Source organism: Mauremys reevesii, linkage group 6 (genome assembly GCF_016161935.1).
Source record: "Mauremys reevesii isolate NIE-2019 linkage group 6, ASM1616193v1, whole genome shotgun sequence".
Taxonomy (NCBI): Eukaryota; Metazoa; Chordata; order Testudines; family Geoemydidae; genus Mauremys; species Mauremys reevesii.
In genome coordinates this window covers 91083827-91103710 of record NC_052628.1, presented here as the reverse complement: position 1 = coordinate 91103710, position 19884 = coordinate 91083827, and the positions used below count along the sequence as shown (strand labels likewise).

General features: G+C 40.6%; 1 protein-coding gene across 3 annotated transcripts in view; it reads right to left on the bottom strand.

The window, feature by feature from the left end:
- Nucleotides 1–2325: 2325 nt before the first annotated feature.
- MAMDC2 (MAM domain containing 2) overlaps nt 2326–19884 on the bottom strand; it is a 110592-nt gene continuing 93033 nt past the window's right edge. For 2 of the 3 annotated variants that reach the window (XM_039545769.1, XM_039545770.1), the window contains 5 exons: nt 16125–16218; nt 14357–14509; nt 6349–6608; nt 3615–3699; nt 2326–3295 (listed from right to left, as the gene is read on the bottom strand). In XM_039545769.1, coding sequence (XP_039401703.1) covers nt 3231–3295; nt 3615–3699; nt 6349–6608; nt 14357–14509; nt 16125–16218 — 657 coding nt within the window. In that variant the 3' untranslated portion in view covers nt 2326–3230. Of the gene's footprint in view, nt 3296–3614; nt 3700–6348; nt 6609–14356; nt 14510–16124; nt 16219–19884 lie in introns of those variants that run through there. The other variant, XM_039545771.1, reaches the window with a different exon arrangement.

Sequence of the window (19884 nt, the reverse complement as noted above, 5' to 3'; positions counted from 1 at the left end):
CTAGCAATTCTTCCACAGAGAAAGAATTTTAAAGGCATAGGGGATATACAGTAATTAATAAACAACTCCTTCAGGAATATGCATGATTTAGCTATTTGCAGTCAACTAGGGAACAGGGGCAGAGATAACCAGCTTCCATTTTGAAGGCTAATTGTATGGAAAATTAGTCATAGGGATTGTTCCTAAAAGTCATTGGTTATTCAACATCCTTTCCCCCACTTTTGAGGAGGACCCTCAATAGATTCATGTTAGGGATGGGTACGGGTATTCCACCATCACTATTGGAACTGGCAGGATTTCCACCAATGGCATTAGGGTTTCTGGAAGTTCCTTTCCTTACAGCTGAGCTGACACTCTCAGCTGCCAGTGTAGCTTCCAGCCATAAAGAGTGGGGCAACTAGATTAATGAGTTACATGAAAGTAAAACTGGAGTAAGAGTGGTGAACCAGGCCCTTATGTTAAACCAAGATTAATCTAATACTGGGCCAGGATCTGGTATCATTTACACTAGTGTAAACCCAAAATAACTGTATTAAATTTGATATAAACTGGATTTACACCAGTGTAACTGATAAGAATTTGTCCCTCTTAAGTAATAAAAATATGCAAAAAGATGAGGTAATAGAACATACACATACAAACAGCAAAATAAAGAAGACAATATTACAAACAAAGGGACAATGGAAAGGTCTGTCCTGCTCTCAGGACAATGCCAGTTTTACTGCAATACAATTTGTTTCCAGAACAACCAAATATAAACCATTGAGTGTTTGGGATCCCGTAGTTGCTTTTGAGGGCTGTTTACAAAGGTATACTGGAATAGTCCACAGAACTGGGCTCATAGCAGTTCCATGCGGATTTATTTTTAAGGCTTCTGAAGAGATTTTTATATGTCTGATTTATATGACATCACAGTTTACATATCAGCCTCAATTCTTTGCTTTGCTGTGGTCCAGTTATGCTGCTCCAGTGATGCAAGGTGCCATATAATAGATGAAACTGGCCTCCAGGTCCAGGATATTCCCCTGGTGTACGTGGTTTCCTACTTGGCAGAGACTGATGGAATGACTATACTGTCTCCCTCCCCTATCACAGCATAGAGACTCGCCAGTTGGGGGAGTATTGTGCATGCTGCCTCTATTCTTAATTGGCCATGGCCATCAAAGGGTCATGTGCTGCCCTGAGGCTGTGAATTCAGGAGGCACAAAGTGGCTTAACGGCACCTTTTCTCTTCCCAGTGCAGTGGTTTTCAATCTTTTTTCATTTGTGGACCCCTAAACAATTTCAAATGGAGGTATGGCCCCCTTTGGAAATCTTAAGACGTAGTCTGCCGACCACCCACTGTTCTATGGTAACAACAACATTTTGTGGACCCCTTTGACATAGTCTATGGACCCCATGTTTAAAATCACAGGAAGGATTGGTTAATTAACACATCTTAAGATTTTTGTTTAATGTATATATTGTATTCAACAAAATCAAATCCTTTGATTGTGCCTCCAATGTTAAAAAAAAATACACCAAAAACCCAGCTGACTGGAGGCATAAGGTAAATCTACACAGCAAAAATAAAAACCCTGCAGCAGCGATTCTAAGAGCCTGAGTAAACTAACTCAGTCTTGCATTATGGGGTAAAAATAGCAGCATAGATGACTTTTGGGCTCGGGCCGGAGCCCAGGCTCTGAGACCCACCCCTATCACCAGGTTTCAGAGTCTGGGCACCATCCCAAGCCCAAACATCTACACTGCAATTTTGAGCCCTGTAGCGCGAGCCCCACGAGCCCGAGTCAGCTGACGCAGGCTATGAGATTTGCTGCCTCAAGTCTTTTGTGCAGTGTAGACTGATAGAGGGCCGTATCTTCAGATGTGGCCAAGGAATGTTCAGTGCATGTTGTGGAGGTGGGGGTAGTGGATTGGACTCTAGATGCAAATTAGAGCAGCCTGAAGGTTATTCCAATATGCACCAGGTGCCAGCAGTCCCAAAGGACCGTTACAGCAGCTGGGGATCACGGGTGTACAAGAGAGCATTGGCCACTCCTGTTTCCTGGGCCACATACCCTGTTTCAGCAGCCAGAATGGGGATTGGAATAGGAACTGTTACAGTGTCTACATACAGAATCCTCCTGTAGCTGGTTACATTGGCTTTTGGGCTGCTCTGGGCTCCTGCAGTGCCAAATGTACTGGAGAATCCAGCCCATAATTTGTTCTGAAAATTCTAAGCTTGTTTGCATATTATCATGGCAATAACTAGAGAACATAGTGTTTGAAGTAGAGCAATAAAATAAGACATTATTCAAAATTACATTTTATTAGATAGTTTGGTAATTTTAAAACAACCATATTGTAATACAAACACACATATGTCTTAAGAGTTAACAGATTATGTGAATTAAGTTTCTTTTTAACATAAATGCAAAACATCTGTGGTTGGGTAAAGTATATAAAAAGTGTGAGTGTAGAAACTGACATTTAAAAAATGAGGCCTGCAGTCCAAACAAAGAGTGCCTCCTCTATTGCATACAAACCAATAGCAGTGTATTTTAATATAGTATTAACTTACACTGAATCACACTGGAACATTGATGGAAGTCCTTTTGTTATGCACATGGATGGCAAATAGATTCATTATAGTAATTAGTCTGGCAAAGAATAGTGAAAAATCCATTCATATGGAACATTTAAAGTATTACCAGTAAGAGACTACATTTTCCCAAAGAGATTTGTCATCATGAATAATTGCTTTCAATGTGTAGGATATTATTAATATCCAATATTATTTACTTATTTCAAAATATTTATGTCTTGAAATAAAAACAAAACCCACTTTCTACCCAACACAAAACATTCATTGAATGCAGATTTAAGATAACACAATATCTGATTTTAATTGTGCCCTTTTTACCTTCTTCTCTTTACCTATGCGACAAAAAAGATTTACCAAAAAGCATTAGTATTTTATTGCTTGATCTGTGCAAAATGGGAAGCCTTTATATAATAACTAATATCACATGCAAAAGAGAAAAAATCCAATAAGAACAGTCTAAGAAGCCCTGAGTCAGTAACTTTGTTACAAAGGCCAAGGACAGGAGTGTGCCGAGTTCTTCCTATACATTGGTGACATATTCAAAATAGTCCAGTATTTATCGTTTTATACAAAATGGGGGAGGGAGAATTGTGTAGTTTCTCACATATAACTTACATGGTGCTTCATTCATTTCAGCAGAACTTACTTAATACTCAATTTCATTTAAGTCATCAGAATCCCCGGATGAATGCTGAGTAATTTCTCCCATTTCTAGAACAGAAAAGAGGGAAGAGTATTAAATGTTTGTTTATCACTTTTACATACACAGAATTGAATTGCCGTGTTGGACTTTGAGCAAGAAACTGGGCTTACACCCATGTGCCATGGGATCTTTACTTACCACAAGCTATCAGGACTCTGGTTTTACATCTCATCCAAAAAATGGCTCCTCCAGCAGCACAGTGGTTCTTAACACCACACTACTGTGGAACTGATTCAGTGTTGACTCAGAAAAATAGCACCGACTCACTAAAACCACTACCTGTAGTACCTAGGTGTCTCCTAAGAGAATTATAAGTATAAAATTTACCGTTACAGGGTCCAGCCTGGAACAGAATATCATCTATAGCAATGTCACTTCTTATTGACACTCCACGAACTGCTTCAATAATAATCTGTAAAAACAACCCATATGGTTTTCATAAATATCACAGCTAGAAAAAAGTAAATCTTTTTAAAAATGCAAAACCCTGATGCAGGCTATTTTAAGATATAATGCAACCCTAATGCTGTTCTAAGAAAAACTTATATGTTCAGTGATTAGCATATTTTAATATACTTCATTCTAATTGGTTAGAGAACTGGGATGCATGTGACACCCAGAAAAGGCCAATCAAATCTCAGAATATGGTATGGAACTGTTTTGTCCTAAGGATGACTGATAAATAATCAGTTAGTTTTAATGATATAATGCTTCTCTTGTTTTTTCATTGCCTGAGTGTTGTCCTTATCACCAGGCAAGTTGTGAGGGCAGAATTTTTTGATAAACCAGCAAGTTCTTCTTCTTACTCCTGTAGTTGAATTTAGCTCTTAATAAAAAGCAAAAATTTTTCTAATTAATCTCTAGATATTTAAGACAAAATGAACCCACCAGTATACGTTTTCTATTAATAGTTAATGCATTTTGGGGCTAATCTTGCCTCCAATAGACATTAGAAATGTTACCACTGACTTTAATAGTAGCAGATGCAGGTTCTTATTGTACACACCAGAGTTAAAATCCTGGCCTCATTTAAGTCAATTGCAAAGCTCCATTGACTTCAACAGGGCCAAGATTTCACTCCAGAATTACTGAGGCACAGCCACAAGAGGAAACACAGCAAAAGGGGTCTCTGTGCATTGTTACAAATGTTTTTGATAACAAATAAAAAAAATTTGTTGTTTAAGTTCTAAGTGTATGAGGGATTTTTTTTTTATAAACCAAATATAAGCTCTAATACCCTTGGGTAGCTAAATTCTTCTAAGCAGCCTATCAACAGAGAATTCTTGTCAGCAAAAGTATGAGTTCTCCTTGATAATAAGCAATTGTCTCTATTCTGGATAGTTTACAAATTGAATTAAGCATTGCAAAGGAATACAAGGTGGGCATATTTCGTTTGGTTGTGTGTATGCATCTTCTTGTTTGTTTCATTTACACAAGGGCCAAGATGGAGCAATTCTGGTGAAAGCCAGGAGGTCCTGAATAGTAAGAGAGAGTGATAGGATAGTCTATTTTTCATCCAAGTTACATAGTTTTAGAGGTCCCTCTAAGAAGGCTGTTGGTTAAGGAGTGTGGAATAACTGAATCTAAAGATGAGTTGCCAGATGAGGTCACATAATAGATGACCAATGGTTGGACAGATGAAATTGTAAACTAAGGGATGTGCTCCGAGACCCATAGAATGTGCATCTTAACCAAGAGAGATGCATCATTAATGAGTCTAAATTTCAATGAATTGAGAGTTTATTGATCTATAGTGACGGTGAAAGAGAAATCTAAAACCAGCTGTGGAGAAGAAATACAAGCAAAGATTAACAGAAATAGTAAAAAGGGACTGAAAGATTTTCCTCCTTTAAGATTTGTATGGGCATATCTATGCAATCAAGGTATTTGGGTCAATAAGGGTCTAAGTCATTTTTGTTGTCATCTTCTGTAAATCAACATACAATTAGATTTAATAATCATTAGTAGTAAAATATTCCAAGTAGCACAACCTTGTCTATTACATCATCTTCCAGTTGTTTCACTTCCTGTTATAACTTGCACCAGTTCATTTCTAACCTTCATATCTGGATATTCAAAACTGGGGTTTGGTTCAAATACATCTCTAAATTTAATGTCAGTGGGGCCCAGACTTTCATAATTATGCACACACTTTCATGGCCCACTTGCACATGCAATGTAACTGTATGAGCAAATGAGCAGTTGGACTTGCACAATCAATTAATGTAATTACATGGGCAATCATGGTAATTTTGGCTTCAAAAAAGGCATGCAAATATGCCTGCAATGGAAAATGTGCAGTTCAGAAAATCTACATCTATCAAGAATGAATATTATTAGGGTCCGGTCCCATGAGGTGCTGAGGGTCCTCAAATTGCACTGAAATTAACCTGGAGTTTAGGGCAGATGGCGCCTCTCAGGACTTGGCCCCTAATTGGCAGTTACATCTTCAGCTCAAGCTTTGTGCCAAACTCAGAAAGCCACATCCTTGAAGAGGCCTTGAGAATTGTACCGTAGAGTTTTGCAATTATGCCAACTCCAGAGAAGGTTGTTTTGCAGTTGGAGAAAATAAAACATTTATGAGCTTGAGATAAAAATGAGATCTAGAAGATATAGCTAAGACCACTCGCAAGAAAGGGTGGAACAATATCATTTAAATTAATATATACAAAAACAGACATGATCAGTAATATAAATTGAGACATTCATGTTTGCAACCCACTTATGACTGTATCTGGTATAGTCCCTCCCTCTTATAAACTGGGAAAAGTTCTCCAGTATTTCACCTTGCTCAAATGAAATGCCACATGCAGCACCAGTCAGTGATCCTGAACAAGAAGCATCTCAACACTTCCTCTGTCATGGACAGAAGAGGACTCAAGCTCTGAATAGACTCATGAATTTGATTTCCTCCCTCCTCTAAAATCTCCAGATCTCATTGAAACCCCACCTATGTCAGTTTTTAATCCTGAGTTCAAGTGGAGCCCAGTCTCTGAGCTAAAAAATGAATCCCAGAGAACAGTGCAATTTAATCTTCCATGTGGCTCAGTCTTTTGCTTACCTGATGGTATTTATCACATTCATATTCTATCAGTCCCCTTAGCCATGTGATGCTCTGTTCACCTCTCCTCCTCCATAAGAGGGTTTCTTCACTATCACTTTCCTTTTTCACATAAACATTTAACAATCCAGTCCCAGCTCCATGCATGTGATAGAAAAATGTCAAGCACTGCTTTCCGGAGATCCCTCTTAGTGACCTTGAAGTCAGCCGTGCTTTCTGTCCATAGATCATATTGGATGCCTCTATGTACATGTAGTATCCTTAAAAAGATACAAGACCAAATAGTAGTAAAACAAAATGGTTCTTTCTCTCAGTATGTTCAATAATAAGCCTGTGTGTGAAACCTGTTTAATAAATGTACGCTCTTGCTCACAATACAGTTCAGAAGTGGATGACTCTGTGTTAGTTATCTAGTAAAGCAGAGTATATGAATGATTAATGAAAAATAATTTTAAATTAATATATACTAAATGAAAAAAGTGTACACAAAGAAATAATCTAACATGAATGGTGATAAAGGGATAACACTGGAAATAATAAAGGCCTGAAGTATATAAATATGGAAATATATATTTAAAATATACACTTTAAAATTTTTGCTTATGCAGTAGAGTCGTACTGGTGGAACTGAGCGGAGATTTTTTACCTTGGTGTATAGTACTTGAGTATAGTAAGAAATACTGATTTAGATCAACCTCTAATAATTCAAATAATGCCATGAATTTAACAGAAGTAGAGATTTAATTATGTTAATATATGGACCAAATTCTGCCTTCAGATGAATGAACAGGGATCTTTCTGACTGCAACTGTTCTTAACCCAGGGGTATGGCATGAGAGAGGCAGAATTTCACTGATCTGAGAGTTTATTGATCTCCTGGAGTACAATGGGAGTTGTGTACATGCATCAGAGGTCAAAATTTGGCCTATATTTAGAATTGCTGCTTTTGATAAATCTAACGCATAAAAATAAGTCTTTGCCACAGAAGACATCAATCATGTGTCTGTTTCAGTGAACAAGATGTAAAGATACAAGTTGAGAGAACTTATTAGCCAGAGTGCATAAAGGATTATGCTCTGAAGTCTGAATTGTGGGAAAATTGGTTATTAATTGGCAGAAGACAAACGATTTTTCCTCTGAGGGCCATCACACAGCTATTTCAAGCTGGAGCATACTGATATATCAGAATACTGGGAAGCTTCCCAATGTCCCATCTGTTATGCATGCAACTATATTGCATGTTGAGGCACACACTCCACCAGTAACTGGTAAGTTAAAATTTTGCAGCAGCTGTTCCTGTGGTCCCACTGCTCCCTTCTTGTCATGTTGGCAAGGAAAAGCTGCCATTCCACCCCTATGAATAATAGAGTTTACAACACTTTTGGGGAGACAGGGAATTCTTAAGGATCAGTGAGACAGGAGGAGAGCACAGAATGGCAGGAACAGCTGGTAGATGCTCTGAATGTCTTTGATGATATTCAGAGTCATATTATCTAAAATCATTCTGAAGAGGTCCTCTGTGGCCAAGATTTTTTTTCTTTTTTTTTTTTTTTTTTTGGTGGTGAGTGGCAGCAGGAGAGAGGAGAGAAGATGAGCAGGGGTGGAAGAGTAGAAGAATATCTACAGCTGCGGATCTTCAAACAAAAGCACATTCCCTGTAATCTGTCAGAGGAAATTCCCAGGGCTATTATACAGAACTGAATGCATGCTGGTTACAGAAATTTTAACTATTGTTTTGCTTAAAAATTATTCTTGAAGTAAAAATCCATCCAAACTCAGAACTAGTGTCATTAGAGTAAGTTAATATAACAAAGCAATGAAGTCCTTGGTTTCAGTTTTGAGAGCCAAATCAAGTTATAAACTAGCTGGAATGTCTAGATCAGATCTAGATTTCATTATCCCGTGTTTGTAAAGTTCCCAGTATATTTGGGTGAGCTAAATAAGTGAAACAATGATCATCATTTTGAAAAATATTTTTATGTGACAGAATTAAGACTGACAGACCAAAATTACTCTCTTTCAGCCCCTTTGAAAATCAGGACACCATCCTCTTGGCTGTCTCAATGGTTAGTGGTTTATACAACCAGACAATAGAGCTGAGTTCAATTTCTGCTTCAAAGATCATGAGCACTTTGAAAGAGCACACTCATTTCCTAGGGTGGAGAATCTCTCTACAATGTCTCCTTCAGCAAGTCGATGGGCTTCAGTCTTGGGAAATATGGGGCCTGGAATATGTACTAGAAAGGGGATAATAGATGACACCATGTAGAAAATCCGGCTGGGGGAAAAACAGTAAACAAATCTGCACCCTACATTTCTTTATGACAGTGGTTTTCAACCAGTAGTCCACAGACCCCTAGGGGTCCAGAGACTATGTCTAAGATTTCCAAGTGTCCACACCTCCATTCAAAATTTGTAGGGGGTCCACAAATGAAAAAAAGATGGAAAACCACAGCTTTATGACAATACAGCCTGGTTATGAAACAAAACAAAGCTGGCAAAGCTGATTTAGTGTAGATTACTATATATAGAAAAGGAAGGCTGTCTAGTACAGTGATAGTCTACACATACCTATACAGGTACCACAACCACATTTAAAAAATATTCAGTCAAATGGGATTTATAAAAAACACTCGGAAAAATATTTACCCTGTCTTTCTGGCTGAATTCATGCAAATCTAGTTTATGCAAAAGAATTGGGTGTTAAAGATGGCAAAGACCTACTGGTATTAGGTCATTAGTTCATAGCCTGCCAGAGTAGGATTGTTTCCTATGCTACATTTTCTAGCATTTTTCCCAATTTTAAATGGACCAAGAAATAAGGCTTCTGTCATTTCCTTTTGGAAACTATTTCACCGTATTGAAGGCATCATCATTAAGACATTTTTTCCTGTTATTCAGCCTAAATTTTCCCTTTGCATAATTTAACCATAACAACTGCATCAAATATGCTCAAACTTATAACCAATTTGGTTGCTTCCATTTTTCATTTCTAATATCATAGCAGGAGTTTGATTTGAGCTTTGGCATTCCTGAAATGTATTAATACTTCTGCCTACATGTAGCACTGGCTAGCATTGATTGTGGGAGAACATAATTGCTTTGAAGACTGAAAACTACAAGTGAGGTTAAAACTCTTCCATGTATATTCTCAGTTCAATGCTCAGGGCTTTGGCCATGTAGTCTACATTGACATGAAGGGAAATTGTGTAGCTGAAGCTCTGTAAACAATCAAGAATATTCTCCTCCTCCATTAGCATCTCTTTCCTTTCCTGCATTAACACAGAATTTTCCAATCCTGCCCAGGATGTAGCTACTGGAAGGGCTTTATTAGGAAGTGGAAAACTGATGCTCTGCTGAGTATACATTTCTTCTATGCACAAATATCCCTCTAGATAGAGTGTGATTAGAGAGAAGGCAAGGCTCTTATTCTTTTGTTAACTAGAAACAAAATAGTTTTGCAGGTGCTCTTGAATGCAGCTGTATAATACTCTACCTACTCAATTGAAACAACTATGTTTAACAATGTTAGTATGGTTTAAATTCAGCTGTACACAGACTGAGTTATAACCATGTTTGGCAAGTCATTTTGGACAATCCCAAGCTGTGTTATAATCAGGCTAAAAATATGTTCATCATAGCATCAGAATTGTTATAATTCAACTCAGCTACTGAGTTTAAGCTTTATTGCACGCATTTCAGCCCTGTGCAAGAGGCCCAACAGAAGGCACCACTTAAGTCTGCTAAAGTATTCGGAGAGTTTAAGCAGTTATGAGCTGGGTGAAACCTTATTAAGGGTTGAACTTATCCTTCAGTTGATATATCTGTAAGCAAAAACCCTACCAAAGACAAAAGGTGTGCATGAAGCTGCCCAGGAGTTTTTGGCTGAGGCAGGGATGGGAAAACGTTTTGGCCCAAGGGCCACATCTGGGTGGGGAAATTGTATGCAGGGCCATGAATGTAGGGCTGGGGCAGGTGGTTGAGATGCAGGAGTAAGTGTGGGGTGTGGGAGGGGGTGAGGTTTGCAGGAAAGGGCTCAGGGCAAGGGGTTGGGGTACAGGAGGGGGCTCAGGACAGGGGGTTGGGGTGCAGGAGGGGTACAGAGTGCAGGAGGGGGCTCAGGGCAGAGGTCTGGGGGCTTGGGTGCAGGAGGGATGCGGCAGGAAGCTCAAGGCAGGGAGTTAAGGGACTCAGGGTAGGGGGTTGGGGTGCAGGACAGGGGCCTCATGGCAGGGGGTTAGGGGTTCAGGGCAGGGGATTGAGGTGCAGGAGGGGTTTGGGGTGTGGGCTCCAACCTGGTGCCACTTACCTTGAGTGGCTCCAGGGTGGCAGCAGTGCGCAGCAGGGCTAAGGCAGGTTCCCTGCCTGCCCTAGCCCTGTGCTGTTCCCAGAAGTGGCCAGCATGTCCGGTAGCAGCTCCTGGGGGAGGGGTGGGGCAGCCAGCTCTGCTGCGCATTGCCCTTACCTGCAGGTACCATCCCTGAAGCTCCCATTGGCTGCGGTTCCCCATTCCCAGCCAATGGGAGCTGTAGGAGGTGGTGCCTGCAGGTGAGGGTAGTGCACAGAACCCTCTGCTCTCCCCCAGGGCCCACAGGGACGTGGTGCCAGCCTCTTCTGTGAGCGGCACGGGGCCAGGGCAGGTAGGGAGTCGGCCTTAGCCCTGCTCCGCCATGGGGCTGGCGATCCCATGGGCCGGATTAAAAGCCCTGACAGGCCGGATCCAGCCTGTAGGCCATATTTTGCCCTCCCCTGGGCTGAGGGATGTGTTTGTGCACACACACGTGTAGAGATTATATAGAAACTGAGGTTAGACAAAAAAAGAGCAGCCTGAAGGAGCAGCTGAAAGCACAGTGGCTGACCCTGGAAGAAACCTCAAAAGAGGATTTGGGATCAAGGGTGCAGGCTAAAGAATGCTCTTAGTGCTGCGAGTGAAGGAAGCTGTGTCCTGCTATTTGATTCCCTCTGCGGTTCAGGGACACAGGACTTTGTACATTCTTTGTAAATAAACAAAGCTGCATCAAACAAATACCTATCAACAATTTCCACTCCCAACCAGAACACCTACAGGGCCCAAACTTTGATGAGCTGCTTAGGTCAAAAGGGGGCCACATAGTACATAGGCCTTAGGCTGGCCTTCGGCACAGTGATGAATTTAATCCATTATGCTGCAGACAGCAGAATTACTTTTAAAGACTTACACTGGTGTAAGTGAGCCATAACCCATACTATATTAAAGCAGCCAGGTGACAGCAAGCACATGAAAAGTCCTGCTAATTAGATTGCTCCTGGTGAATTGATGTAAAAGGCAATGTGAGGTGGAATTCTCTTCTTCAGGACAAGCAAGCTTTAACTTAGACACAAGGCAAACTGCTTTATAATTTAGGTCTGGTTAGGGTTGCCATAATCTTTTTCATGTTTTTGTGAATCCTTGAATATTTTAAAAAGTAAAAGGACACTATGAGTCCACTCTCTCCTGTTTGAAATTACTTCTCTATAATTAATAAGCTAGTTAAGGGCAAAAATTCTAGTGCCTGCACCTTTGTTCTCTGAGGTAAACAGCTATTCTGTGTATTTTATAAACAGCTATTCTGTGTACTTTATAAACAGCTATTCTGTGTACTTTATAAACAGCTATTCGGTGTACTTTATAAACATAAACATAAGGCATCCTTCAGATCAAGCAGGGAGACAATATATTGGAAAGTTTTATACTACTAATTTTCTGACTCATGGAAAATACTAATATGCATCCTGTTTAATATAGCCAGTTAGTTATCTGATTGTTTTGGGTGGAGAACATGCAGTAACCATTTAGGTTGGTCCTTTTAGTCTCTTGTTTTAGTCTTCTGAGATCTAGGAGGGTAGAATCCTTCAGATTTTGGAAGTATAGAAAAGGAAATAAAAACACTTCAGATGAAAACAGAGTTGCCAGCCATGGAGGATGGACTTGTTGGGGCTGAAATTTCTCCCCTGTCAGGGCAATTGGGGGTCAAGAGATACAGAACAGCTCCCTTGATTCCCCAGGCCCAAATATCCATAGGGTATTTTTTTGTTCCTCATCTCTGGTCTCTTCTCTCGTCCTTGAAGCAAGGAGTTCATGCAAAAGGGCTGAGTGCCCACCCCTTTATCTTGCCTCTTTCCCCCCTGTGGAGGCCTCACAGAATCTACTGCAGATCTTTAGTGACTGTGGAATTGGGTCAGAGTCTAGGCTTAGTGTGAAGTATAGACATACCCTGTAACTCCCACATAGCTGCTATATCTTCAGAATCTGTGAAACTAGTGCTAAGCCCCATATGAAGGGATAAGGGGCTCCTTTCTCTTATATAAGACAGGGCCAGGATTTGGCATTTACGGTCAAATTCTTACTTTGTCTGCACGTATGTGTCTATCACTGAAATCAGCATAGCCCTGGCATACACATACAAGTTCTAAATTTTCACTTAGCTTTTACAGCTTTCAGTCACACCCTGGATCAAATCATTAGCTTGCCTAAAGCAGCATAGCTCTACTGAAGTAATATAAAATAGCTGTTTTGAAATCAGTGGAGGTATGCTGATTTACAGCAGCTGAGATTTTCACCCTCTGTGCATATCCAAAGCCTGTTGCAGAAAGAAGAAAAATAAATTAATAGAAAAAAAAAAAGCAAAACCTACTTTATTTGCATTTTGAAAACACCACGTTTTGTCTAGCATTTATGTGAACATTTATTATAGTAACTAGAAAGTGTGTTTAATACTGACAGACCAGAAAGCCAAGCTCTGTTTAGCCACAGAAAATTTAGAGCACAGACACTGGTAGTTTGCACTTCCTCATCGATATACCCAAACACTGTTCTGACGGACTACTGCAAGACGGGAAGGGTCCGTTTCTGCATTTCCATTCAATCACTGATCTCTCTATTACAAACACCAACTAACAAAGGTTGGAACTCTGATGCTATTTGTGTTGTGAACACCTTTCGCCTCTGACAGCCAACTCATTTCACACAATCCAAATAAAGATGAGAAAGAGAATAAGAAACAGAGCCTATCATCTGATCCTTCAGTCCCATGGTTGATACTGTCCAAGAAGTTGCCTCAGTCTCTATATTATAAAATCTTATGTTGAGAGATTTAAAAATACTTTGTATCATTCACTTAAAATTAATTTCCTTTTTAAACTAAAGTCTGCAGTAACATCCCACCCCAGCACAGAGAACAGGCAAGTCAAAAAGGTAATCTCTCAATGTGCATGCATTAGCTATCATTAATGGAATATATGCAAGAACATCCAGAGAAAGACAGATGCCCGAGTTCAAAAATGAAGGGAAAGACTATGCTCATCACATGGTGTTAGAAGCACCCTTGACTAAGCTGTGTTAAAAGTGGCAATGATGGCTGCCCTAAAGCAGACTGTATGTTCAAGAATGAGGAAAGGTGCTATCTAGTCCCATGTAATCCAGAGTAAAAGAGGCAAACCAACAAGTAAAGAAGTGGCCCAGAAAGAAGAGGCTGATACTGCATTACTCTGCACTAAATTCCAAGGGGTCACTTACCAGCAATATCCCAGATGCTGTAAGTGCACCCATATGCTATCCATGTCTCCCATGTTCACTATTATACGATTTCATTTGACTTTACCTTAAAATTTGTAGTGCAATTAAACTGCAGCAATCATCATCACACATATTGATAAAGGGATGAGGGCTGTTAGCAACGGGTACTTGATTTGTAAGAATAAGTCAAATGATGAGTGAAATTAAAAATAATTTGCCTACCACTGAGAAGTCTCTATGAATGGGCACATAACAGAGATTAAAACATTATCTTCCCAAACATAGCTTATCTGAAAGATCCTACTATGAATATAACAGATTTCTTGCTTGTTTGTTTTTTCAGATTTTTGTTCTGAATAACTATTTTGGATATGAAGGGTAAAAACCTTTTTACTTTCCTCTAGAATATCATTTCAAAGGACATTCATTTAACTGTCACTCTGCTCTGAAAGTTCAATGTGAAGTTTAACTCACCTACCCCAGTAGTGTGGTCTCCTTTTGGTCCAGTGTAAGAAGTGGGAGTTTGACCCCTCCTCCTATGCCAACTGCTTCGGTTTCTTCTCTCCTGGGTAAATGCACACTCATCCTTTTCAAAAGTACATTCTCCAGGAAAAGATGACCACATCTCTGCAGTGAAAGAACACTGAGTTACATCTGAAACTGTATGGTTGGATACATTACTTATATAATCTATTTTATCCATCCATTTACAATGTCTCTTTATGCATAGCGATATTTATGATATACACACAGTGTACGGGAGAGAGCGAGCTCCAAATTGGACCACCAGGTAAACCCTCTATTTTCACAGCTTTGATCCTACTCTGGATCTGAATTTCACAATTTGGACCCTTCTCTAACATCTATTAATATTCTTTTAAACAACCCTGCTGTTCACCTGATAGGTCATCCGCTTGCTGTGGCCCTGATCCTGCAATGGGATCTGCTGGTGTCAGGGCCGGCTCTAGGTTTTTTGCTGCCCCAAGCAAAAAACAAACAAACAAACAAAGAAACTTTGAGAGCGCAAGAATGCCAGAATGCCGCCCCTGAAATTGTGCCGCCCCAATCATCTGGAATGCCGCCCCGGGAATTCGGCCACCCCAACCACCCAGAATGCTGCTCCGGGAATTCGGCCGCCCCAAGAACATGCTTGGTTTGCTGGTGCCTAGAGCCAGCCCTGGCTAGTGTAGGCCCTTCCACCAGTGTGACAACCCAATGAGTTTAATGGGATCTGGGCATACATAAGGGACTGCACTAGTAGATCCTACCATACGATCAGGGCCTATGTTATCTGAAGTCAAATGGAAAAGATTTAGCCTGCTGAGACCACAGTATAGGATTCTATGTTTCCTTTATTTCAGCTGATAATATCACAACAACATGCATTCCCTAAACTACTTTAGCTGTTTGGAATATTATTGCATGATGCAGAAGAAACAGACAACCCAGAATTCAGATCCTGGCAGGAATGTAAAAGGAGGAACTGCCTTTCAGCTATTCTGTTTTAATTTATTCATGAATAGTTTAACTTGCTTTTACCCTAGACTCTCCCTTTATTCCTCAACCACTCTGGCCTGTTGGGATATTGCAGACGTTTTTGCTTGTATCAGCCATGAGTCCCTACATGTGAAGTAAATAATCCATATAGGAATATCAGTTTAAGTATGTAAGCAACATGATAGTGTCTGTGAAAATTCTGTCTAAAGTACAGTATAAGAAACATGTATTTAGTCATATACTGATTGGATTTTACTGCTCCTTCTCCAAGCCACTTTTCCCCTTTTTATTCAGCCTGCAGTGGTGGGAAATGGGAGTAGTACCCACTCCTAGTCTCTCCAAACTGCCCCTTATATCCTAATCAAAATAGCTCAGGATTAAAGTAAAATCATCATAAATACCAGTACAAAGGTTGATTCTGATTTTTATTGTAAAGCAGACTTTTAGGACCAAATTTAGCTCTGGATTACGCACATACAGCATCCACTGGAGACAATGGAGTTAATCAGGATTTACTCTGGTGCCAAAATTTGGCTCTCACAGTACATCAGTGAAAGCAGCTTTACTTCAGTACTTGACTGACATCCACGAACACCAGTGTTAAAGCTAGCTATGGAATGAGAACTTAATATAATTTTGTTAGGAAAATGGACACAAAAGAAGGCTTTTTATAGCAAGGGCTGAGATTGGACAGTGGCTGTAGCAGAACAAAAACGTATCAGATTTCAAATGCACATTGTCTTACCAGTGGTTTGGCAGCTTCCCAGGCTCACTGATATGTCATCGAGTGCCACCAGCCCACAGTCCCAAAAGCTTTTGCACCAGCTCAAAAACACCACCTGCAATTTATGAAGAACATGGGTCTCAGGTTTATTTAGTGAAACCTGGCATTGTAAGCAGTCCTGAAATTTTAGACTTTTCTTGGTGCATTAATAATTTAAGTGCTGAAAATTTTTTCCCAATAATTTTTGTCATGTCAATGTGATTAAAACATTTAAATTAACTGATTTTTAGACATAAAAATATCTGTCAGTACCAATAGAATAATTTTTCTCCATTTAATTTTTTTAAGCTAATGATCTCTGTCTAAAAATAGATGCCACTAATTTAAGTTCTCTCCACACACAGTTATCATTTTATTAAGGCACACATCTTTATTAATATAGGAGAAAGAAAATCTCTACACTTGGATCTCACTTCATTAAATTTCCTCTGCAAGAAAAAAAAACAGCACAATTTTAGATTGTTTTCTATTAAACTAAAAGAAAATTTTCACCCCAAGAATGGTTAGAGTTGAATCAAAATATGGGCAAAAAGGCATATTACAGGTTTGACAAGATCCATGTTATTCTACAATTTCTGAAAATGAGGAAATATAATATAGCCAAGAACAGAAGGTTTTTATGATTACATTCAACTCTGATAAACTGAAAAATTACATACCGTATTCTGGTTTTACAGTCTAAAAGTCTAGCATTCAGTGTGGTTTCATGCAAACCACAATATTATAGTGACTGTACACATCACTCTAGAGCACTGGGATTTTGAGTTCTCTGGGTCATGTACACAATGCTCTGGTGCATTTAGCCAGCAATTCAGGGGCAGACGCAGGCCTCAATGCAGGGAAACTGGTGTTTCCAGAAGGTTGCTGTAGAGCAGGCAGAGAAGGGGACTCCACATCCCTCTGAATGGACTCTCCACTTACTTCTCACAGGCCAGTGCAGAGTGAGGGTTAGATGGGGAAAGAGGTATGACTAGTTGGTCTATAATTACATAAATCCAATGATCACCAACTATCAACTAAGAGGGGTTGCAGCTCTTATTACAAACAACTCAGGGACCATAATAGCAACTGTAGAAATGCTGACTGGCTGTTTCACACCATGCCTGTGCATTGTGAGGATGGATACAATCCTTCACAACTCCTGCATATCAGTAGATTCCATGCACAAAGCCTGTTTACTTGTGTAACAAGTTTCAAACATTAAAGGGACATTTTCTCCTAAAGAGAAACATGATTCTGGGGGAATATCCTGAATGACATGTGCTGCTGCGATACATTAACATTCCATTAGTGTAATGGATGTACTTGGTACATTCAACAACTTAGCAACAGTCTTCATATGCTATTACACAAGAGGGACTCCTCAGATGAAAATGTTTTAGTGCCAGCTCTTTCATACTGTGGGGACAGTCCCCACTCCTAGGGTCTAAAACTCTTCTCTTACTTTTTTATTTATAGTCTTGAAAATAAGAAAATATAAACTGCTGCATGGGATTTTCTGTTAGTCTTTGTATGCTTCTTCCAGCACCAACTAAAGTTGCTCTCACACACGCATCGCAGCAGCAAGCACAGAGCCGGGTTTCTCCTCCACTAACTTCTCCTGACCATCGGGGGCTGCTGTGGTGTCAGCACTGAGGGCAGGGAGATTTCTTCTCCACTCTCAGAGCTGCAGGTGCCTGGCTAGGATGGTGCCAGTGTGTGAGGAGGAAGTGGCAGCAGCTGGGATGGAGTTAAGAGAATGGAACGGGAGACAAAATGGGCGAAGCAGTCTGGGAGGGACAGTGTACTGCTGTGTCTTTGCTCTCTGAACAACATGGATCAAAAGGGAAAAGCTTGGGGGCAGAATAAGAGAATGGGGGATTGGAGCAACAAGCTAGGGGAACAGGGTCCCTTCTGAGCCCTTGTAGCCCCATTCTACAGCCTTCCCCCCACCCCTCCCTCTCTCTCTCTCACACACACACACGCACACACACACAGTTGCACCTTGCACCCATGCTGAATGTTCCAGTGAGAATGCTGCTTGAGGACAATACAAAATGGCACTGGCATGATTGGCAAAAATAAAGCCATTGGGAATTAAAAAAAATGTTATGGATGCACCAGGGATGTAAAATGTTAACAGGTTAATCGATAAGGATGAGTCTTATTGGTAAGGTATTCCAGTTAACATTTAAACTCTGCTGCAGGATCCCAGCTGTCACGCTGCCCCACACCCCCGCCCAGGGTCCCAGCTGCTGCACCCTCCCCCCCACCCCCTGGGTCCCAGCTGGTGGCCACAGGTCCCGACTGCCGGCCCCACCCCCAGGGTCCTGGCTGCTGACCCGTGCCCAAGATCCCGGCTGCCGGCCCTGTGCCCTGGTATGGGGCAGCAATGGAGTCCCCAGCGTGGGGCCGGCAGATGGGACTCCAGGTGCCGGGCCAGCAGCGGAGTCCCCGGTTTGGGGTGGCAGGAGAGCCCCAGACACACACGATGGCAGCCGGGACCCCAGATGCACAGGGCAGCAGTGGAGCCTAATGGTTAAACATTTAACCGGTACCATTTTAACAGTTTAAACGTTTACTTTTTTTAAACGCTATGGGATGGCCACCAGAAAAGGCCCAGGTATGCTTCAAAAATAAAGACATACAGTACTGGGCTTATAGAAATTAAATTGCTCCATAAAATGGGATTCTCTACAAACCAGATCATATTACTATGCAGCCTGAGGTTGAAAATGCTAAGCATGCTCCATAGTGCCCATCTGGGTACTGAGAAGTGTAAGAGGAGTCCAAGATGTCCTATTTTGGCCAGGCACGAATTCTTCCATGAAAAATAAAGTATTCAAGTATGTAATCTGCAATCAATCCAGCAAACAGAATGCAAAAGAACCACTGAAACCATGTGAGATTCCTGATTCCTCGGATCAAGGTTGGTGCAGAACTATTTGAATTAATCAAAAAAATACAAAGCTTATTTGCTGTACATATTGCTGCAAAGCAGTAGATGGGCAAATACTAAAAATTGTGTATCTGACCGTAACAGAAGTAATTTGCTGCCATCGTTTTTGGGAAACTTTTCAAAGCTATTCCACTGCAGGGGTCAGGACGAATTTTTCCCCCAATGCACAATTGGCCAGATGTATTCTGAGGAAGGAGTAGGGGTGGGCTTTGCCTTCCTCTGAAGTGGCAGAGCATGGCCACACCTAGAGATGGATGATCGGGCAAGTGTTCTGAGATGATACAGAAAATCCTCTTCCTAGACGCCTGGCTCTTTTGTCTTGCTGACATGCTCAGCATCATACTCATCAGCAGATTTGGGGTCAGGAAGGAATCCTGCTCTGATTGAAGTCAATGGAAAAATGTAATTGGCCGCAGCTTTAGGCCCAAAGTGTTGAAACATTGTTTCACTGTTAAGAATTGTAAAATCTGGACTCATCCATTCACATGCCACTTTCTTGAAGTTGGAGCTTGGGGGTTTTATGAAAACCATCTCTGTAGCCAAAAGTCATCCACACTGAACTTTTTATTTTATAGTGATAGATGTTAACATATGCCATAGTGGTTATATATGTCATTGTGTCAATTATTCCAAGGCACTGCATTTTTAATGAATAGATTGTTCTTGTTTCTTGATAATTGTCTTATCATTTGTTTAATCATATTAGGATGAAAACTTTCTCTCTCCATAGCAAAAGGTTTCAAAAGCAGGATTGGAAAGAGATTGGAACCCTGCTCTAGTCCA